At 36.4% G+C, this 14,639-nt stretch overlaps 6 protein-coding genes across 6 annotated transcripts; 3 read left to right on the plus strand and 3 right to left on the minus strand.

Moving 5' to 3' along the window:
* Window positions 1-1,839: 1,839 nt before the first annotated feature.
* FUS3 (mitogen-activated serine/threonine-protein kinase FUS3) lies at window positions 1,840-2,913 on the minus strand (the record flags this gene model as incomplete). The annotated part of the gene is made up of 1 exon (XM_447892.1): window positions 1,840-2,913. The coding sequence occupies one exon, from the start codon at window positions 2,911-2,913 to the stop codon at window positions 1,840-1,842; it is 1,074 nt and encodes a 357-aa protein (XP_447892.1).
* A 1,442-nt stretch (window positions 2,914-4,355) lies between these two features.
* PEP1 (type I sorting receptor) lies at window positions 4,356-8,900 on the plus strand (the record flags this gene model as incomplete). The annotated part of the gene is made up of 1 exon (XM_447893.1): window positions 4,356-8,900. One exon carries the CDS (start codon window positions 4,356-4,358, stop codon window positions 8,898-8,900), a length of 4,545 nt encoding a protein of 1,514 aa, XP_447893.1.
* Window positions 8,901-9,347: 447 nt separating this feature from the next.
* Window positions 9,348-9,725, plus strand: POP8 (ribonuclease P; the record flags this gene model as incomplete). The annotated part of the gene is made up of 1 exon (XM_447894.1): window positions 9,348-9,725. One exon carries the CDS (start codon window positions 9,348-9,350, stop codon window positions 9,723-9,725), a length of 378 nt encoding a protein of 125 aa, XP_447894.1.
* A 134-nt stretch (window positions 9,726-9,859) lies between these two features.
* Window positions 9,860-11,377, minus strand: APN2 (DNA-(apurinic or apyrimidinic site) lyase APN2; the record flags this gene model as incomplete). The annotated part of the gene is made up of 1 exon (XM_447895.1): window positions 9,860-11,377. One exon carries the CDS (start codon window positions 11,375-11,377, stop codon window positions 9,860-9,862), a length of 1,518 nt encoding a protein of 505 aa, XP_447895.1.
* Window positions 11,378-11,690: 313 nt separating this feature from the next.
* Window positions 11,691-13,346, minus strand: RFT1 (glycolipid translocation protein; the record flags this gene model as incomplete). The annotated part of the gene is made up of 1 exon (XM_447896.1): window positions 11,691-13,346. One exon carries the CDS (start codon window positions 13,344-13,346, stop codon window positions 11,691-11,693), a length of 1,656 nt encoding a protein of 551 aa, XP_447896.1.
* Window positions 13,347-13,779: 433 nt separating this feature from the next.
* Window positions 13,780-14,136, plus strand: HAP3 (Hap3p; the record flags this gene model as incomplete). The annotated part of the gene is made up of 1 exon (XM_447897.1): window positions 13,780-14,136. The coding sequence occupies one exon, from the start codon at window positions 13,780-13,782 to the stop codon at window positions 14,134-14,136; it is 357 nt and encodes a 118-aa protein (XP_447897.1).
* Window positions 14,137-14,639: the final 503 nt, after the last annotated feature.

A 14,639-nucleotide genomic window follows, 5' to 3' on the forward strand; every position in this document is an offset into this window, starting at 1 on the left:
TCCTCCACCTTCTCTAACTCCTACATTAGCCATTCAAAACATTCAAGGCTTGCCCAATCAAGTTCAGAATTTAGGCTCTTTTCCCACTTTCTCATTCCAACAGCCTTTGTTCTGAAAAAAGGACTTCAACGAGGACTCTATAACTTTTAGTCCACACATAAGCCAATGAGCTATTATTTGCGGGACCAATGACTTTTTCTTGTTCCTTCCCCCCCTTCCCCTTCTCTCGAGAAATTTTGAAATTAAAACTCGGCAGGTTCTACGCTAGTTTCTTCGAAACATGAATCCTGACCAATCATATCAATGAAAACCTCGAAGTTTTTTTATTTTTTATTTTTGTTTTTCAATGGCCCCCCACCGGTCTCCCATGCTCTCATTCTCAGTTTTTCTTCTTACAAGTCAGAAGAGCCTCCCACGTAGAGAGGGAACCCCTACGGGTTCCTGAAATCCTCGAGGAATTGGTGCAGAGGGGAGTTTTGGGATGAGTTGCACAGAAGCTGCTGTACCATGTCTGTGAAATTTAACAAGTTGTACAATTATTTTTTTGTGTTAAGTGTAAATCTCAACCTATTTCTACGTCTGCACGTTCGTTTCAGAGCGCAGTATCACGGATCACCAACCACTGCTTCCTGCAGGGGTTCTTAGTAACATTCCATGCAGAAAAAAAAAAAAAAATAAATAGAAGTGGTATGTGCGATTTCTCGGCGTGATTCCGTTTGCTGGTACGTGTTTTTGTTGGAAAAGATTGCTCAGGGAGTCATGCATACACAATAACAAAAAAAACTGCTTCTACTGGCTTCACTGACAACCAAACCGAAATCGGGAATTTATACTGTAATGACCAAGTTTCATCTCTGTCGGATGAATGGGGACACAAATAAAAACAGTAAATTCTGACGCTACTGATTTTTCATAGAATAAACAATTTGTTCGTTTACTAGTGTCACGGATATGAATGGTGTAAGGCTGTCACATCCTAATGTGTAAAAACACCCAGACACAATCTATGTGTGCCAGATCCTTACATTTTTAACCGCGGAAGGTTGAGATAAACCCCAGAAATATATGTGCAAAAACAAATGATGCAACATTTTCTAAGTAGAAAAAACAACGAAATAAGGCATACTATTTCTAATTATAGTAACACCCCCATACCACCTTTTCTCTCCTCCAAAGTTGCAGTTGGAAGAAGTATTTGTAGCACAACTTCCTAATTAGGTAATCATAAGACTAAATACTGGATCGTGGTGATTGGCGGCTATTTTTTTTCCTTTACCTACGAGATCTATCTGGAAAGAAATCTTGCGAAATGTTCTACGCACTTGTGTTGGAAAACCTTTGAGCGCAGTTCCACCCCCCCTTAAAATTTGATTATTAATTCAATTTCTTTCAATATTTGACAGATCTCCCACCAAAAAAAAAAGTATAAATAGCCGACCAAAATCCTCTTTTCCCCTTCTTCAGTTTCCTTTCCCTTTTCATTTGAGTTTCAGCGGTTCCAATTCACTTTGATTTTTTGTTTACCTAACTAGAATTTCCTTTATTCAATTTTTATTGCACTTTTAATTTTTTTTTCAACCTATCTTGTGATTACCCAAATCTAATTGATATTTCGTGAATTTGTTGTTGAAAGTCATCCGCGCCAAGTTAATGATACAATTAAAGACTACTATGGAAATACTGTAATCTCAAAAAAAATAAAATAAAATAAAATAAATAAAACAGGTGTCCAAAAGGAGAAGATACAAAACCAATACTGAGAAGATAAAGATGGCAATTAGGCAAAGTAATATTTTTTCTTATTTTGTCTAGTTATTTTTTAAAAAGAAAAAAAAAAATTTAAGTTGCTTGTTCATGAAAGATTTCGTTCCACAACAATTTCTTTAGATCCTTTGTGGTAAGAACTTCCTTGTACTGATCAAACTGAAAGAAATCAGGAGGTATAGGTTCACCGGCAGGCTCATCCTCTGGAACATGATAAGTAGACAGATAAGGATGTGCCAAAGCGTCATCAGCTGATATTCGCTCTCTAGGGTCAAATACTAGCATGCGAGATAAAAGATCCACACCCACGGGATTAACTCCCGGAAATGCTTTCTGCAATGGCCGAACAGGCGGATATTTTTGCAGAGATGCAATATATTGTCTCGCTCTTCTCGACTCTATGCATTCCATGCTTTTGTCAGATGAGTCTGGCGTACCAATTAATCCAAAAATTAGCAACAATTGGTGTCTGTAATCCTTCCCAGGAAATAGTGGTCGTTTCAAAAATAACTCCCCAAGTATGCATCCACAAGACCATATGTCCATCGCTCTTGAATACTTGGCATTTGTTAACATCACTTCTGGTGCTCGATACCATCGAGTTGCAACATATTCCGTCATTCCGATCTTGTCGACCTCATTATCACCATTCTCCCCGCTATCTATTATCCTAGCTAATCCAAAGTCACAAACCTTTAAATCACAATTTGAGTTGATCAATATATTACTAGGTTTAAGGTCACGGTGTATAACATTTGATCCATGCAATGTTTTGATTGCCCTTAAAGTTTGATAGATAAAATATTGGATGTGATCATCAGTTAGTGTTTGTGTGGCAATGACTCGATGTAAATCAGTTTGCATTAACTCTTGAATAATGTAGACCTCGTTAAATTTCTCAAAACTTTCTGGTTTCTGTATATCAAAGATTGAAATTATATTTTCATGTTGAAACCTTCTTAGTATCTTTATTTCCCTTAATGTCCGCAATGCAAACAACGGCTTATCAAATGGAACAATTTTCTTTATAGCTACAATTTCACCCGTAGGCTTATGAACCGCAGAACAAACAACTCCATAAGCGCCTTCTCCCAACAGTGATTTAAGTTGGAAGTCGCTGGAAATGTTGAAGACAATTTTCTTGCCCATTTTTTTATATTCAGTTTGCAATCCTAATAAAGATGTCGGTCGCGGTATAATGGTGTAAACTTTTCCATATATTTTTGCCAACACAAACCACTTCTCCTATAACAGATATTCAATAGGGAATTCTCAGTACGACAAAAATTAGGTTGAGAGAGACAAAAATATTCTGAATAAGCTGTTCACATTAAAATTTCATTCATAATACGCTGGGAGTATACAAGTTTTTAAATCATAAGATGTATTTATATATGATCTTTTCCATTTCCTTTGAATTGTGGTGTTTTTTTGAATTATAGAATCATCATATTATCAAATTCAACAAATTATTACGTGGAGTAGAAGCCCACTAATAGTGATATGGTAGGAAAGCTAGTTTATCCGTCGGAAAGTTGAACTCTAGTGAAAGGTTGCTTGTTTCAAGATAATACATCTAGCTGACTCTAAATGTTTCCGTCATCAATTGTTTCAGTTTACCTCAATAATCGTTTTCCCAATATTCAATTAGAACAATTACACCCCTAATGTCCCCACTCTAAATACGGTATCAAGAAAACTAACAATGCTAATTATGAGGCATACAAGTATTGGTACTATTAATATTATCCATTATTAATTGTGAAAAATAAACTACACAATTATACAAGCTCAAAGAAGTTTCTAATTTCAAACATAATAACCTTATATGCTGGGTTTGAAGTGGTCTTCATTAGCATATTCAGCACCTATGGTGTACAATGTCTTGTAACTTAGTGCACTCATAGTGACAAACACAGTTTCGAACCAAAACCGTTGTCACAGTTAGCCAGGATATCAGAACGTTGAAATGCATTTGTACGGAAATATGAATGTGCAGTCGGCTTCATAATCTGACTATTATCGCCCCTGCTTTTTTGCGAGCTTCAAAGAACAATCTGCAACCGTTGCAATTTATACTAGAGTTTGCTTGAAACGGCCATGATAGAGTTTATCTATACATTGATAAAACGCCAACAGACGAGCTATTACTAATTCAATTGACCTTTTGGTTCTCAATTTTTCCTGGCGACCATTTTATAATCTTCTTGGGCATAAACTCCGTTGAGTGAAGAAAGTTTACATCAATTTTGATCTCATATTTATTCAATACTGAATTAAACAGACATACTCATTTGTCTTTGTTTGAAGCCATTGAAGCATTATCCCAGTTGAGGACTGTTTTCAACTAACATAGTAGAGTTGAAGTTTGGAATATATTATAGCTAACTTCACCAATCTAGAGCATCAGAACTAGAAGACCTGAACAAGTGCGTAATAATTGTCAATTGAATTGACTTTTTCTCATTTGAAAGCATCCAAATAAAAAACTTTATCTGGTGCTCAATTCATACTAGAAGTGTACTTGGAGAATTAAATTTGTTAGAAACGAGCTCCAGAAAACCAACTAGGTCCAGTTTATTATAGAAGGAATGCGATTACCCAGTATCTTTTTAGTATTTTTTTACCTCTTTGCGAGGACCTTGTGCTGGTCTCCTGAAGTAAGCTTACTCCATGGAGTCGACTCGCTTGCGAGTATTATACCGTTCGATGATTCGTCTACCATATTATCTGTGGGGCGAAAAGGCGTTAATGTCAGTCATGACTACGGAAGAACTTGGGAAACAAAATTGAGAAATAAGGGTGAATATCCGGTAAGTGTAACACTGAATACTTTTAGACCAAATAGCAGAGCTTTTGTTTTCTTGAATGGTAAACTTTACGGAACACATAACGAAGGTTCTGACTGGTTTGAAAGTAAATTCCCGAGTGACAGACAACTCACAAAAGCATTAACAATTGATTTTTCACCTTTTGCGAAAGATGTTATAATAGCAAGTTTTGTTGCTAAAGACAATCAAAATGATGAAAAAGAGTTTAATTATGTTTCAACCGATGATGGTAAGTCTTTCAGAGTTCTAGATGTAGGCCAAGAATATGAAAGCATGCGATGCCGGTTTCTGTCGATATCGCATGAAAGTAATTTTCCTCATAATGACAACATTATTTGTATGACGAAAACAAGTAGTCCTGATCAAAATAAGTTATTACTATCGGAAAACAGAGGAAAGTCATTCAAAGAGTTGTCAATTGGTGAAGATATTGCCTTTGATAATTTTTATTTGACTAATTCATACCTGGTAATAAGATCCATTAGAGACATACATAACAAAGCTGCCGAAGTTGATCTTTATGTATCCAGCGATGCCAAGGACTTCAAGAAGGCTTACCTCCCAACTACCTTGAGAAGATCTGACATACGTAGGATTATTGAACTACTAGGACGAAAAATGTTCATTACTCTTACCCGTAGTAGTGAGTCAAATGTTCAAGATGACAATGGCAATACATTATTTACGGATGGATTGGTGTCAAATTCAGATGGTTTGAAATTTACAAGTTTCTCAACATCCGCCAGTAAATCTAGAACAACAATAACGCCAGTGGAATTTTTGAACGGTACATTTATTCAAAAACAGGTTGGACGTAATTCTGGTGGATACTCAATTTCAATAGATAACGGTAACACATGGAGAAAGTTGAAGTATTCTGATAAGGGGAATAAAAATCCTATCAAATGTCAAGATGAAAATGATTGCAACTTAGAACTTTTAATCCCACAGATATTTCATGGTCCTACTGCTGGTATCCTTGTAATGCTTGGTCATATCAATGATAATTTTTCTGACCAACAGACTTTTATATCAAGAGACGGAGGTCTTAATTGGGAAATGGGACTTGAGTTTCCAGGGATTTATGCTACAGGTGATCTCGGTAACGTTATAGTTGCATGTCCAGTTGACCCATCTAGTGACAATGACCCGCAAAGCGAAATATATTATTCTTTAGATCAAGGTATGACCTGGAGTGAATACCAGCTCGATGAAATGTTTATTCCTATCGATGTCATAAACATTACCCCTGATGGTTCAGGGTTATCATTTATATTAACTGGGTTTTCTTTAGATAAACCTGATGACCAAAGACCCAATATTGACAACAGGGTCACATACCTAATCGATTTTAACAACGTTCACGACGGTAAGAAGTGTAAAGCAAAAGATTATGAGAAGTTTGAATTAGCAGAAGGTTCTTGCATTAATGGCGCGAAATACACTTTCAACAGAAGAAAGCAATCAGCAAAATGTATTGGTGGGGAAGTTTTTAAGGATTTACTATTTGATATGGAAGTTTGTACAGAGTGTCAGGAGCAAGATTATGAATGTTCATCGGAGTTTATTAAGGATTCAAAGGGTGTATGTGTTGTTGATGAAAAATGGCTTAGTGCTACTGGTAACTGTCCGTCTACTGATATTAAGAAGCCAGCAATGAGATTGATTGCAGATAATATGTGTAAAAAGGAATTACCAATTCAATCTAAATCAGTATCATGTAAAAATAAGAATCCAAGTGATCCAAAGGACATTCCAAAGAAGCCGAAGGAAGGTGACAGACCGACATTTGGTACCGGTGATATTCAAGCTACATTTAACACATTCAAAGGAAAAGTTAGATTTTATCAATACTTCGACACAGATGAGGACGAATCCTTAATCTTGGCAACATCCGAGGGAGAAGCGTATATATCTCATGATAGCGGTCAAACATACACCCATTTTAATTACAACAAGCCTAAAGTTCATGAAATTGTGTTCAATGAGTACTTCAATTCTTCTGCATACATATTTGATATCGATGGAAACTTGCACGTTACACATGATCGTGGGTATACATTTGATACAATTAGATTACCAGCAAGTCTACAATTAGGATTGCCATTAAACTTCCACTCAAAGGACCCTAATACTTTTATATATTATGGCGGTAAAAATTGTAAGTCAATTTTTGATACAAATTGCCATATTGTGGCTTTTATAACTAGAGATGGGGGTAAATCATTCTCTGAACTTCTACCAAACGCAATACACTGTGAATTTGTTGGCTCGTCTCTAAAACTGTCTGATAGCGATGATTTATTATTCTGTCAAGTTAAGGATGAAACAAGTTCAAAAACACGTCAAAGATCCTTAGTGTCTACCACCGACTATTTTGAAACCGAGCCAAAGGTTGTATTTCAAAAAATTCTAGGTTACATGACGAATGGTGAGTATGTGATCATTGCAGTACCCGGAGAAAATCATGAAATAACGGCTTATGTTACAATGGATGGTGATGAATTTGCCGAAACTTTGCTACCATATGACTTAGATATTGAACAACCTGAAGCTTTCACTGTCTTAGGATCAAGTACTGGTTCGGTGTTCTTGCATTTTACCTCATTTCAAGAAAATAGTGTTGCTTTTGGTAGCTTGTTGAAATCCAATACAAATGGTACATCATATGTAAAATTGCAGTCCAATGTTAATAGAAATGAAGCAGGTTATGTTGACTTTGAAAAGGTTCAAGGTCTAGATGGTATTATTCTAACAAATGTGGTTACTAACGCTGACGAAATAAAGGATGGTAGTAGCCAGAAACATCTACGAACTAAGATTACATTCAACGATGGGGTTGATTGGGAGTATATTAAACCCCCAAAGAAAGACAGCTCTGGTGACAGTTACCACTGCAAATCTAATAAGCTGGAGCATTGTTCTTTGAACCTACACAGCTATACTGAAAGAAAAGATTTTAGGGACACGTTTTCATCTGGTTCGGCATTAGGTATGATGATTGGTGTAGGTAATGTGGGAGATAAACTGCTACCATTTGAAGAATGCTCCACTTTCTTGACTATTGATGGGGGCAAGTCTTGGACTGAAATAAAGAAGGGCGCGTACCAATGGGAGTTTGGTGATCACGGAGGTATATTGATACTTTCGCGTGACGGAGAAATGACTAACAGCATATCATATTCTACAGATTTTGGGAAAAGTTGGTATGATTACCAATTCAGTGATGAAAAGGTATTAGTTTCGGACATAGTTACTGTTCCTCAAGATTCAGCATTGCGTTTCTTACTTATTACTGCAGATAGAATAGGAAGAGGGTTTGAATCAGGAACAGTAACTGTCGACTTTTCAGGATTATTCAAGAGACAATGTGTTTTGGATTTCAATAATGAAAATCACGATGATTTTGATTATTTCTCTATAGGAAATTCTGAGAATGAATGCATTTTTGGACACAAAGTTAAATATTTGAGGAAGAATTCGGAAGAGTGTTACGTTGGTGCTGTAAGTTTATCTCAGTTTACCAGAGTCATGAAAAATTGTACTTGTACGAGAGCTGACTTTGAATGTGATTATAATTTTGTTAGACAATACGATGGAACTTGTAAACTGGTTGATGGCCTACAACCAGGGAATGAGGCAGCTATATGTAAGAAGGACCCCGATCTTGTAGAATACTTCCAATCAACAGGATATAGGAAAATACCGCTATCTACTTGCCAAGGTGGATTGAAATTGGATGGCCGTACTGAGCCACTACCTTGTCCTGGCAAAGAAAAGGAGTTCAAGCAAAAGTATGGTATTAGTGGATCATCATTTTTTTTGCTCTTCTTTGTTCCATTTCTCTTTTTTGTTTCTGCTGGTTGGTTTGTGTATGACCGAGGTATTAGAAGAAATGGCGGATTTGCAAGATTTGGGGAAATACGTCTTGGAGATGACCAATTGATAGAAGAGAACACAACCGATAAAGTTGTGAATACGATTATAAGATTTGGTGTTGCTTCATTTGAAGTTATGGCAGGGGGATTTGGTATAATACGTCGCATTGCTAACAATAGTTTTAACAGAATTACTGGCCGAATGAATGGACGGTACAGACCATCTTATTCGAACTTAATGCATGATGATTTCCTTGACGAAGCTGATGATTTGTTAGCCGGCCATGACGATGACGCTAACGACTTAGCAAGTTTCATGGATGACGACAGCAACTTTGACATCGAAGATGAGACTACTTCAGTAAATGACTCTGGGTATAGAGACCAATCACCTGAAACAGAAAATGTAGTTGACTCGAATAACTGAGAACCATGTCATCTATTTAGTTAATCTCTATATAGCATCCGCATCAGATAGCTGTATTTTCTACATACGATTACCATACCATACCTCTTATATACATAATTCATTGGTTAATAGTAAATAGCGAAAATCAGGTAAACAATTATCCGTACTTTCTTATTTAATATAATACAGTCAATGAAACATTGATACTCTTTTAAAAGTTCAATATAACCACTGGAAGTGTATATTTCTCTGTAACTCTACGGTTGTTTTATACTTTGGGTTTCTGAGATTGCCTTAAGGTCCTTTTTTGAATCAGTGGTTTTCGAAAATTTGCGATGACATTGATCTACTTCAGAGCGAACAAAATAAAATGAAATGCAATATCTACTAGAGTAGAGCAAACGCTATTTTTTGTAGTAACGTATTAAAAAGGGGTCAATATAGCATCAATTGGGTACTTTAGGAATGGGATCCACAAAATACAAAGAATGGCAATATTTTTTGCTTTCAATAAGAGCAGAGAGTGATGTTGATCATATCGATGAAGTTACATGGAAACAGGCAGTATCAAATGCTCTAAGAAAGTCACATGGATTATTTGGTGAGCAAATTGAGTTGTATTGGTTGAAAATTGATAATAAGAGAGCTATTATCAAATGTGGTTTTGCAGACAAAGATATATTAAAGACTGCACTGGCTACATATATATCCAGTACTGAGCTAGTTGGATCTCCATTAGTTATCACAATGGAACAAGAAGCGTCTCAATTGAATAATTTATTTCTACCTGAGGATGATAAATTATGGTTTAACAAAATAGTTGAAATAGAGAATGGGGACTGATGTAAAAAATAGAGGTCGAAAAACTAACAAGTATACAATACGAAACTGATTGGATATTTCAGAAAAGTGTCAATATCATGATGAAAGATTGAATTTGATTCATTAATTACTTGTTAAGCTATGTATATACAGGATCAGGCCCATTCAAAAAAACCACATGAGGAGTTTTCATCATTTTGATGACCTCTTGGCTTTGAACATGTCCAAAACTTTTTTCCTGGATTATTTGATGTCTTGGAAGTTTTAAGTATAGCATGCTGCTTATGCTTACAAAGTGGAGGCGGGCCAAAGGAACCTTGAAAAAATAAGGCAATTTTATCTTTCGGCGTTTGATTAGGAGTGGTGCCCATCTTATCGGTAATTGCTTCTGCGGATCTCTTATGAATAGGTTTTGAAACTTTATCTTTGATAGGTTCAGATTTTAATTTATTACCAATTGAAGAAGAGCTCTTTCCACTTTTCTTGGCAAACATATCAAATATATTTCGATTTGTCATATTGTATCTGTATCTCGCTTCAAATTTTGGTATTTTCTCCTCTACTGATATATTCGATGTTAATGTTAAATTGTTAAGATTTATATCACAGAAGACAGGACAATGATCGGATCCATTTATGTCTGGTAGTATGTCGGCCTTTTCAATGTTATTACCGAGATCCTTACTTACTAAGATAAAATCTATTCGAGATCCAAAATTGCTGGGCCGCGTATTTTTCAATGTATTCCACACAGTATACATTTTTAGTCTATCTCTGCCTTGCACTTTCCTGGTTGTATCTATTAGACAAAATTCGTTATCTGTATTAGGAACCATAGAATCGTCTAATATTTGATTTAAAAGTAACCTGTGAGGAACCTCAGGGTTGACAATGAATTTGATAGCAAAATCTCTGTACTCTTCGTCGATCTGGGTCCCAGTTGATTCGTTACCAATTGATATATGATATTCTTCTAAAGACACCGCATGATCTATCAGATCTCTGCATATATTTAAATCACCCATAAGAACCACCATTTTACCCATCATTTGTAAATTTCTAATCCTTGCAAACAATAGTTTCAAATATCTCATTCTAAATACTTCTCCTTCGTCAGTACATGTTGAATTGGCGGGGCAATAAACAGATATAACCACAATTCCGCATTTAAGTTCCACTATGACACATCTACCTTCCGAATCAAGCTGTAATGCATCAGATGTTGATATATGATCTGGAAGACTATCGTCAGGGATATAACCACCTATGCCGATTTCTGAATCATCTCTATACGATACTGATTGTTTGCCGTTCTTGACTTCAAGGTAACCCGTTATTCCTTCCTCAGCTCTCAAAACTTGTAAAGCATTATATTTTGGACTGTCCCTTGGCGGTATTCTTACCCAACATCCAACGCCTGAATAACCCTTTCTTTTCTGTGGTATTGATATGAATGAATAGAACCCATCAACCTTACCCCATTTATTGAGTGACAATGGCTCTGTTTTCAGTTCCTGGAAGGTAATAACATCAGATTCAAACCAGTCAAAGACACTCCTCAGTGATTGTCTCATCTCTGAGAAAGGTGCATAGTGGAAGAATGTCCTAACTCCATTGACATTAAATGTAACAAATCGAATATTATCAGGCAGCAGCGGATCTATAGCTCCCATGTTAGTGGTATTAGTCGACGCAAATTTCTTGCCAGTGTCTCCACTATGTAAAACTACTTTCCAACCTTGAGATGAAATCTTTCCGTATGTGTATTATTTGTAACTGTGACAATAAATCGTATCCATTGTTTGCGATGAGCCCATAAGTTGCAAAACTCGCGATTTTGGCATTCATATGACAAATCACTCAGAAAGGTACGCAGTCGGTCGTGCTTGGTATATATTTTTGACTTCAGTGATGATCTATGAACATGTATTATATATTAAACTTCTAATTGAGGAAACGAAACGATTATAAGTGCTACCTGCAGAATCAAACCGACTTCATATTTGCAGCTCTTCTGTTAATAATTAGCTCATTCAAAGTTGCGCGCTCCTTGATTAAGATTACAGACAACAAGATTAATGCTAGTGTTGCACTTGTTATAAACCCGTTGAAACTGGAGACGTAGCCTACCATTTGCCAGTTTAGTATAGCTACTAGTGCAGCCGCACCTAATGTAGCTTTGAAGTTAGTGAAGTTCATAAAAATTGAAGATTCTGTGTGTAATTCCCGGTAAAATTTCACAATAAAACTGAAACTGTAAATAATTCTCAGCGACATATTGATTATGTTAGAGATAATCAGGCCGTTCACGGATAAATCTAGGTATTCTATAAATATCCAACTGTTAATTAGGAAAGCAAACGAACACATCATCATAAAGTAGGAGTGGCGTAGAATTTGATCACCTGTGGCAACACTAGCAAGGAAAGCTTCAAATATACCATTGAAAGAAAGGAATGGAATATATACACAGTATACACGGATAGCGTGTAGAACTGAGTTTGTGGACCACTTAGATCCAATCAAAAACTGCAATAGATAAGAAGAATTGTTTGGACCAAAAATCATAACTAGTAACGAGAGGTAAAGATAGAACTTAGTTAAATTCACTAACACTTTCATTGATAATTGAAGATTTTTAGAGTCTTTTTTAGAGAGCAAAACGGCTAGAAGTAGACGTAAGGATTCTTCAATTGGAGCAAATAATAATCTTGTTATCAACGACCCATAGTTGGATAATAAGGAATAAATGCCTTGTTCCTCCACTGTACAGAATGTGTTAATAATTAATTTGTCACCTTCAGTCAGTAAATGCTTGAAACACAGTTGGAAATAGACCTTTTTAAAATGCTCCAGTATATCAGAGCGGAAGTAGTACGTTTGTTTTTCATTTACCTTGGATTTGATTTTCTGTAATGATAATTTAAATGGCTTGTTTGATTTGAAGTTCATCAAGTAGTTGTAGTAGTAGCACATCAATAGGGTCGCGGCGTATGCAAGCTTACCGAGAGCGAACGCTAAAATAGCAATACCTTCTCTGAATCTTTCAGAGTCGTCAAAATAAGATGTAAGAATGAGTTTTTTCTCATATGAATATACCACAGTAAAATTTACGAGGCAGTTAGCTGTTACTGCTATACTCTCGTATCTTGATCTAGCTCCATAGTTTAAAAAATGTTGGTTCAATACGAATAAAGGCTCATTCACAAGTTCTAATATGATACCTACCCAAATCGCAAAGACAGACCATTGGAAAAATGGTAAAGTAACAAAATAGCCATTAATGTTATGATATTGCCACGCTATTAGCCCAATTGACAGCGGTATACCAATGAATAGAGGAATCATAGCGAAATTGACACAAACTTGAAGAGCAGAGTCATCACGATCATGATCATGATCATTGTCAGCATCATTACCATCCGCAATTCTTTGCGTAGATAGTCTGATAGCCTCTCTACTGAAAAACAGCACAGTCCCAACAATAAACTCTAGAAAGGCAGTAATTCCGAATATTCTAGGCGATAAGTACCTCACTAGAGTATTATTCAGCAAAAATGTAACAATCTTACTGAATAACTGGCCCATCATCAGGAAAGTAGCGCCACGAGTGGTTTTCTCCAAGATGTCAGCACCGCTCATTGTTCAACAGTATATTGTGCACTTTCAAGCCACCTATAGAAACAATTCGGCCAGCGGTAACGGAATACACTCCTTTGTAGTTATAGACAACGTTATATTACCAGCTATAGGTGCTCGGCAGTTGCTGTATCAGTACTTATAGTCCGACTTTTGTTAAACCATAACTATATTACTTGAACTCATCGTAGTTTAACCAATTTTGGCCTCGAGACAATCGTAATTTCACGAATTTCAGCGACTTTGCCATAGAGATGACAACTTTCGACTATCAGAGCAACGAGGTGGGTGTTATTATTTAAAGGTACCCCATTGTATTGGTGTATAGCTGGTATTTCAAGGTGTGTAAGACACAAGTTACAGGGAAATTGTAACGAAGCTAGCTCATCAAGAGGCTGTTTTAGTTGAGAGTATTCACCTGCAGAACAAATATAATATGGGGAACACTACAGAGGACGATATCGACAAGCAGATAGAATTGAGGGAGCAAGACAGGTGGTTACCCATCAATAATGTTGCGCGTTTGATGAAGAACACACTACCAGAGACTGCGAAAGTTTCCAAGAGTGCGAAGGAGTGTATGCAAGAATGTGTGAGCGAGTTCATTTCATTTGTAACAAGTGAGGCCAGTGATAGGTGTGCGCAGGATCGCAGGAAGACCATCAATGGTGAGGATATTCTTATATCCTTGCATGCATTAGGATTTGAAAACTATGCTGAAGTGCTTAAGATATACTTGGCTAAATACAGGCAGCAGCAAGCTCTAAAGAACAACTACGAAGAGGACTCATAAATTGTGCAACCTCTATAGAACTGGTAATATGAGCGGTATCAAGAACTGCTGTATATCTCCATCCTAAATTGACCCTCAAGGCCATCTATAGTGCTGGTTATGCTTGTAAATAATAATCATGTTTATTCTAATACTATTGGCTGATAACGCTGAAATTTTTCTGGAGCGAACAAGAAAATAAAATGAGTATGGACTCGAATTTATTATAAGCCAACTTCTGACAACGCGTGTGGTATAGATGAACTCAGAAGTTACTCACATATGGCAGTTTGTATAGCTGGAACTATATTACTTAAGAACATATATCATACATAACGACATAGTTAAGGGTTTCTTCACACCTTTTTCCCCCGCCGCCAATTTTCGGTGGGATTTCAAGCAATGAGTCCTGCCAAAAGCATAAATAGCAAATAAAGGTTTCTGCCTGGCAGTTTCATTGCACCCAGAGTCCTAAAACTAGTCTAAAACAGTTCAAACGTTAGATTACTGAAATAGTTTGCTTT

This window comes from Nakaseomyces glabratus, chromosome J (genome assembly GCF_010111755.1).
Source record: "Nakaseomyces glabratus chromosome J, complete sequence".
NCBI classification, from domain to species: domain Eukaryota; kingdom Fungi; phylum Ascomycota; class Saccharomycetes; order Saccharomycetales; family Saccharomycetaceae; genus Nakaseomyces; species Nakaseomyces glabratus.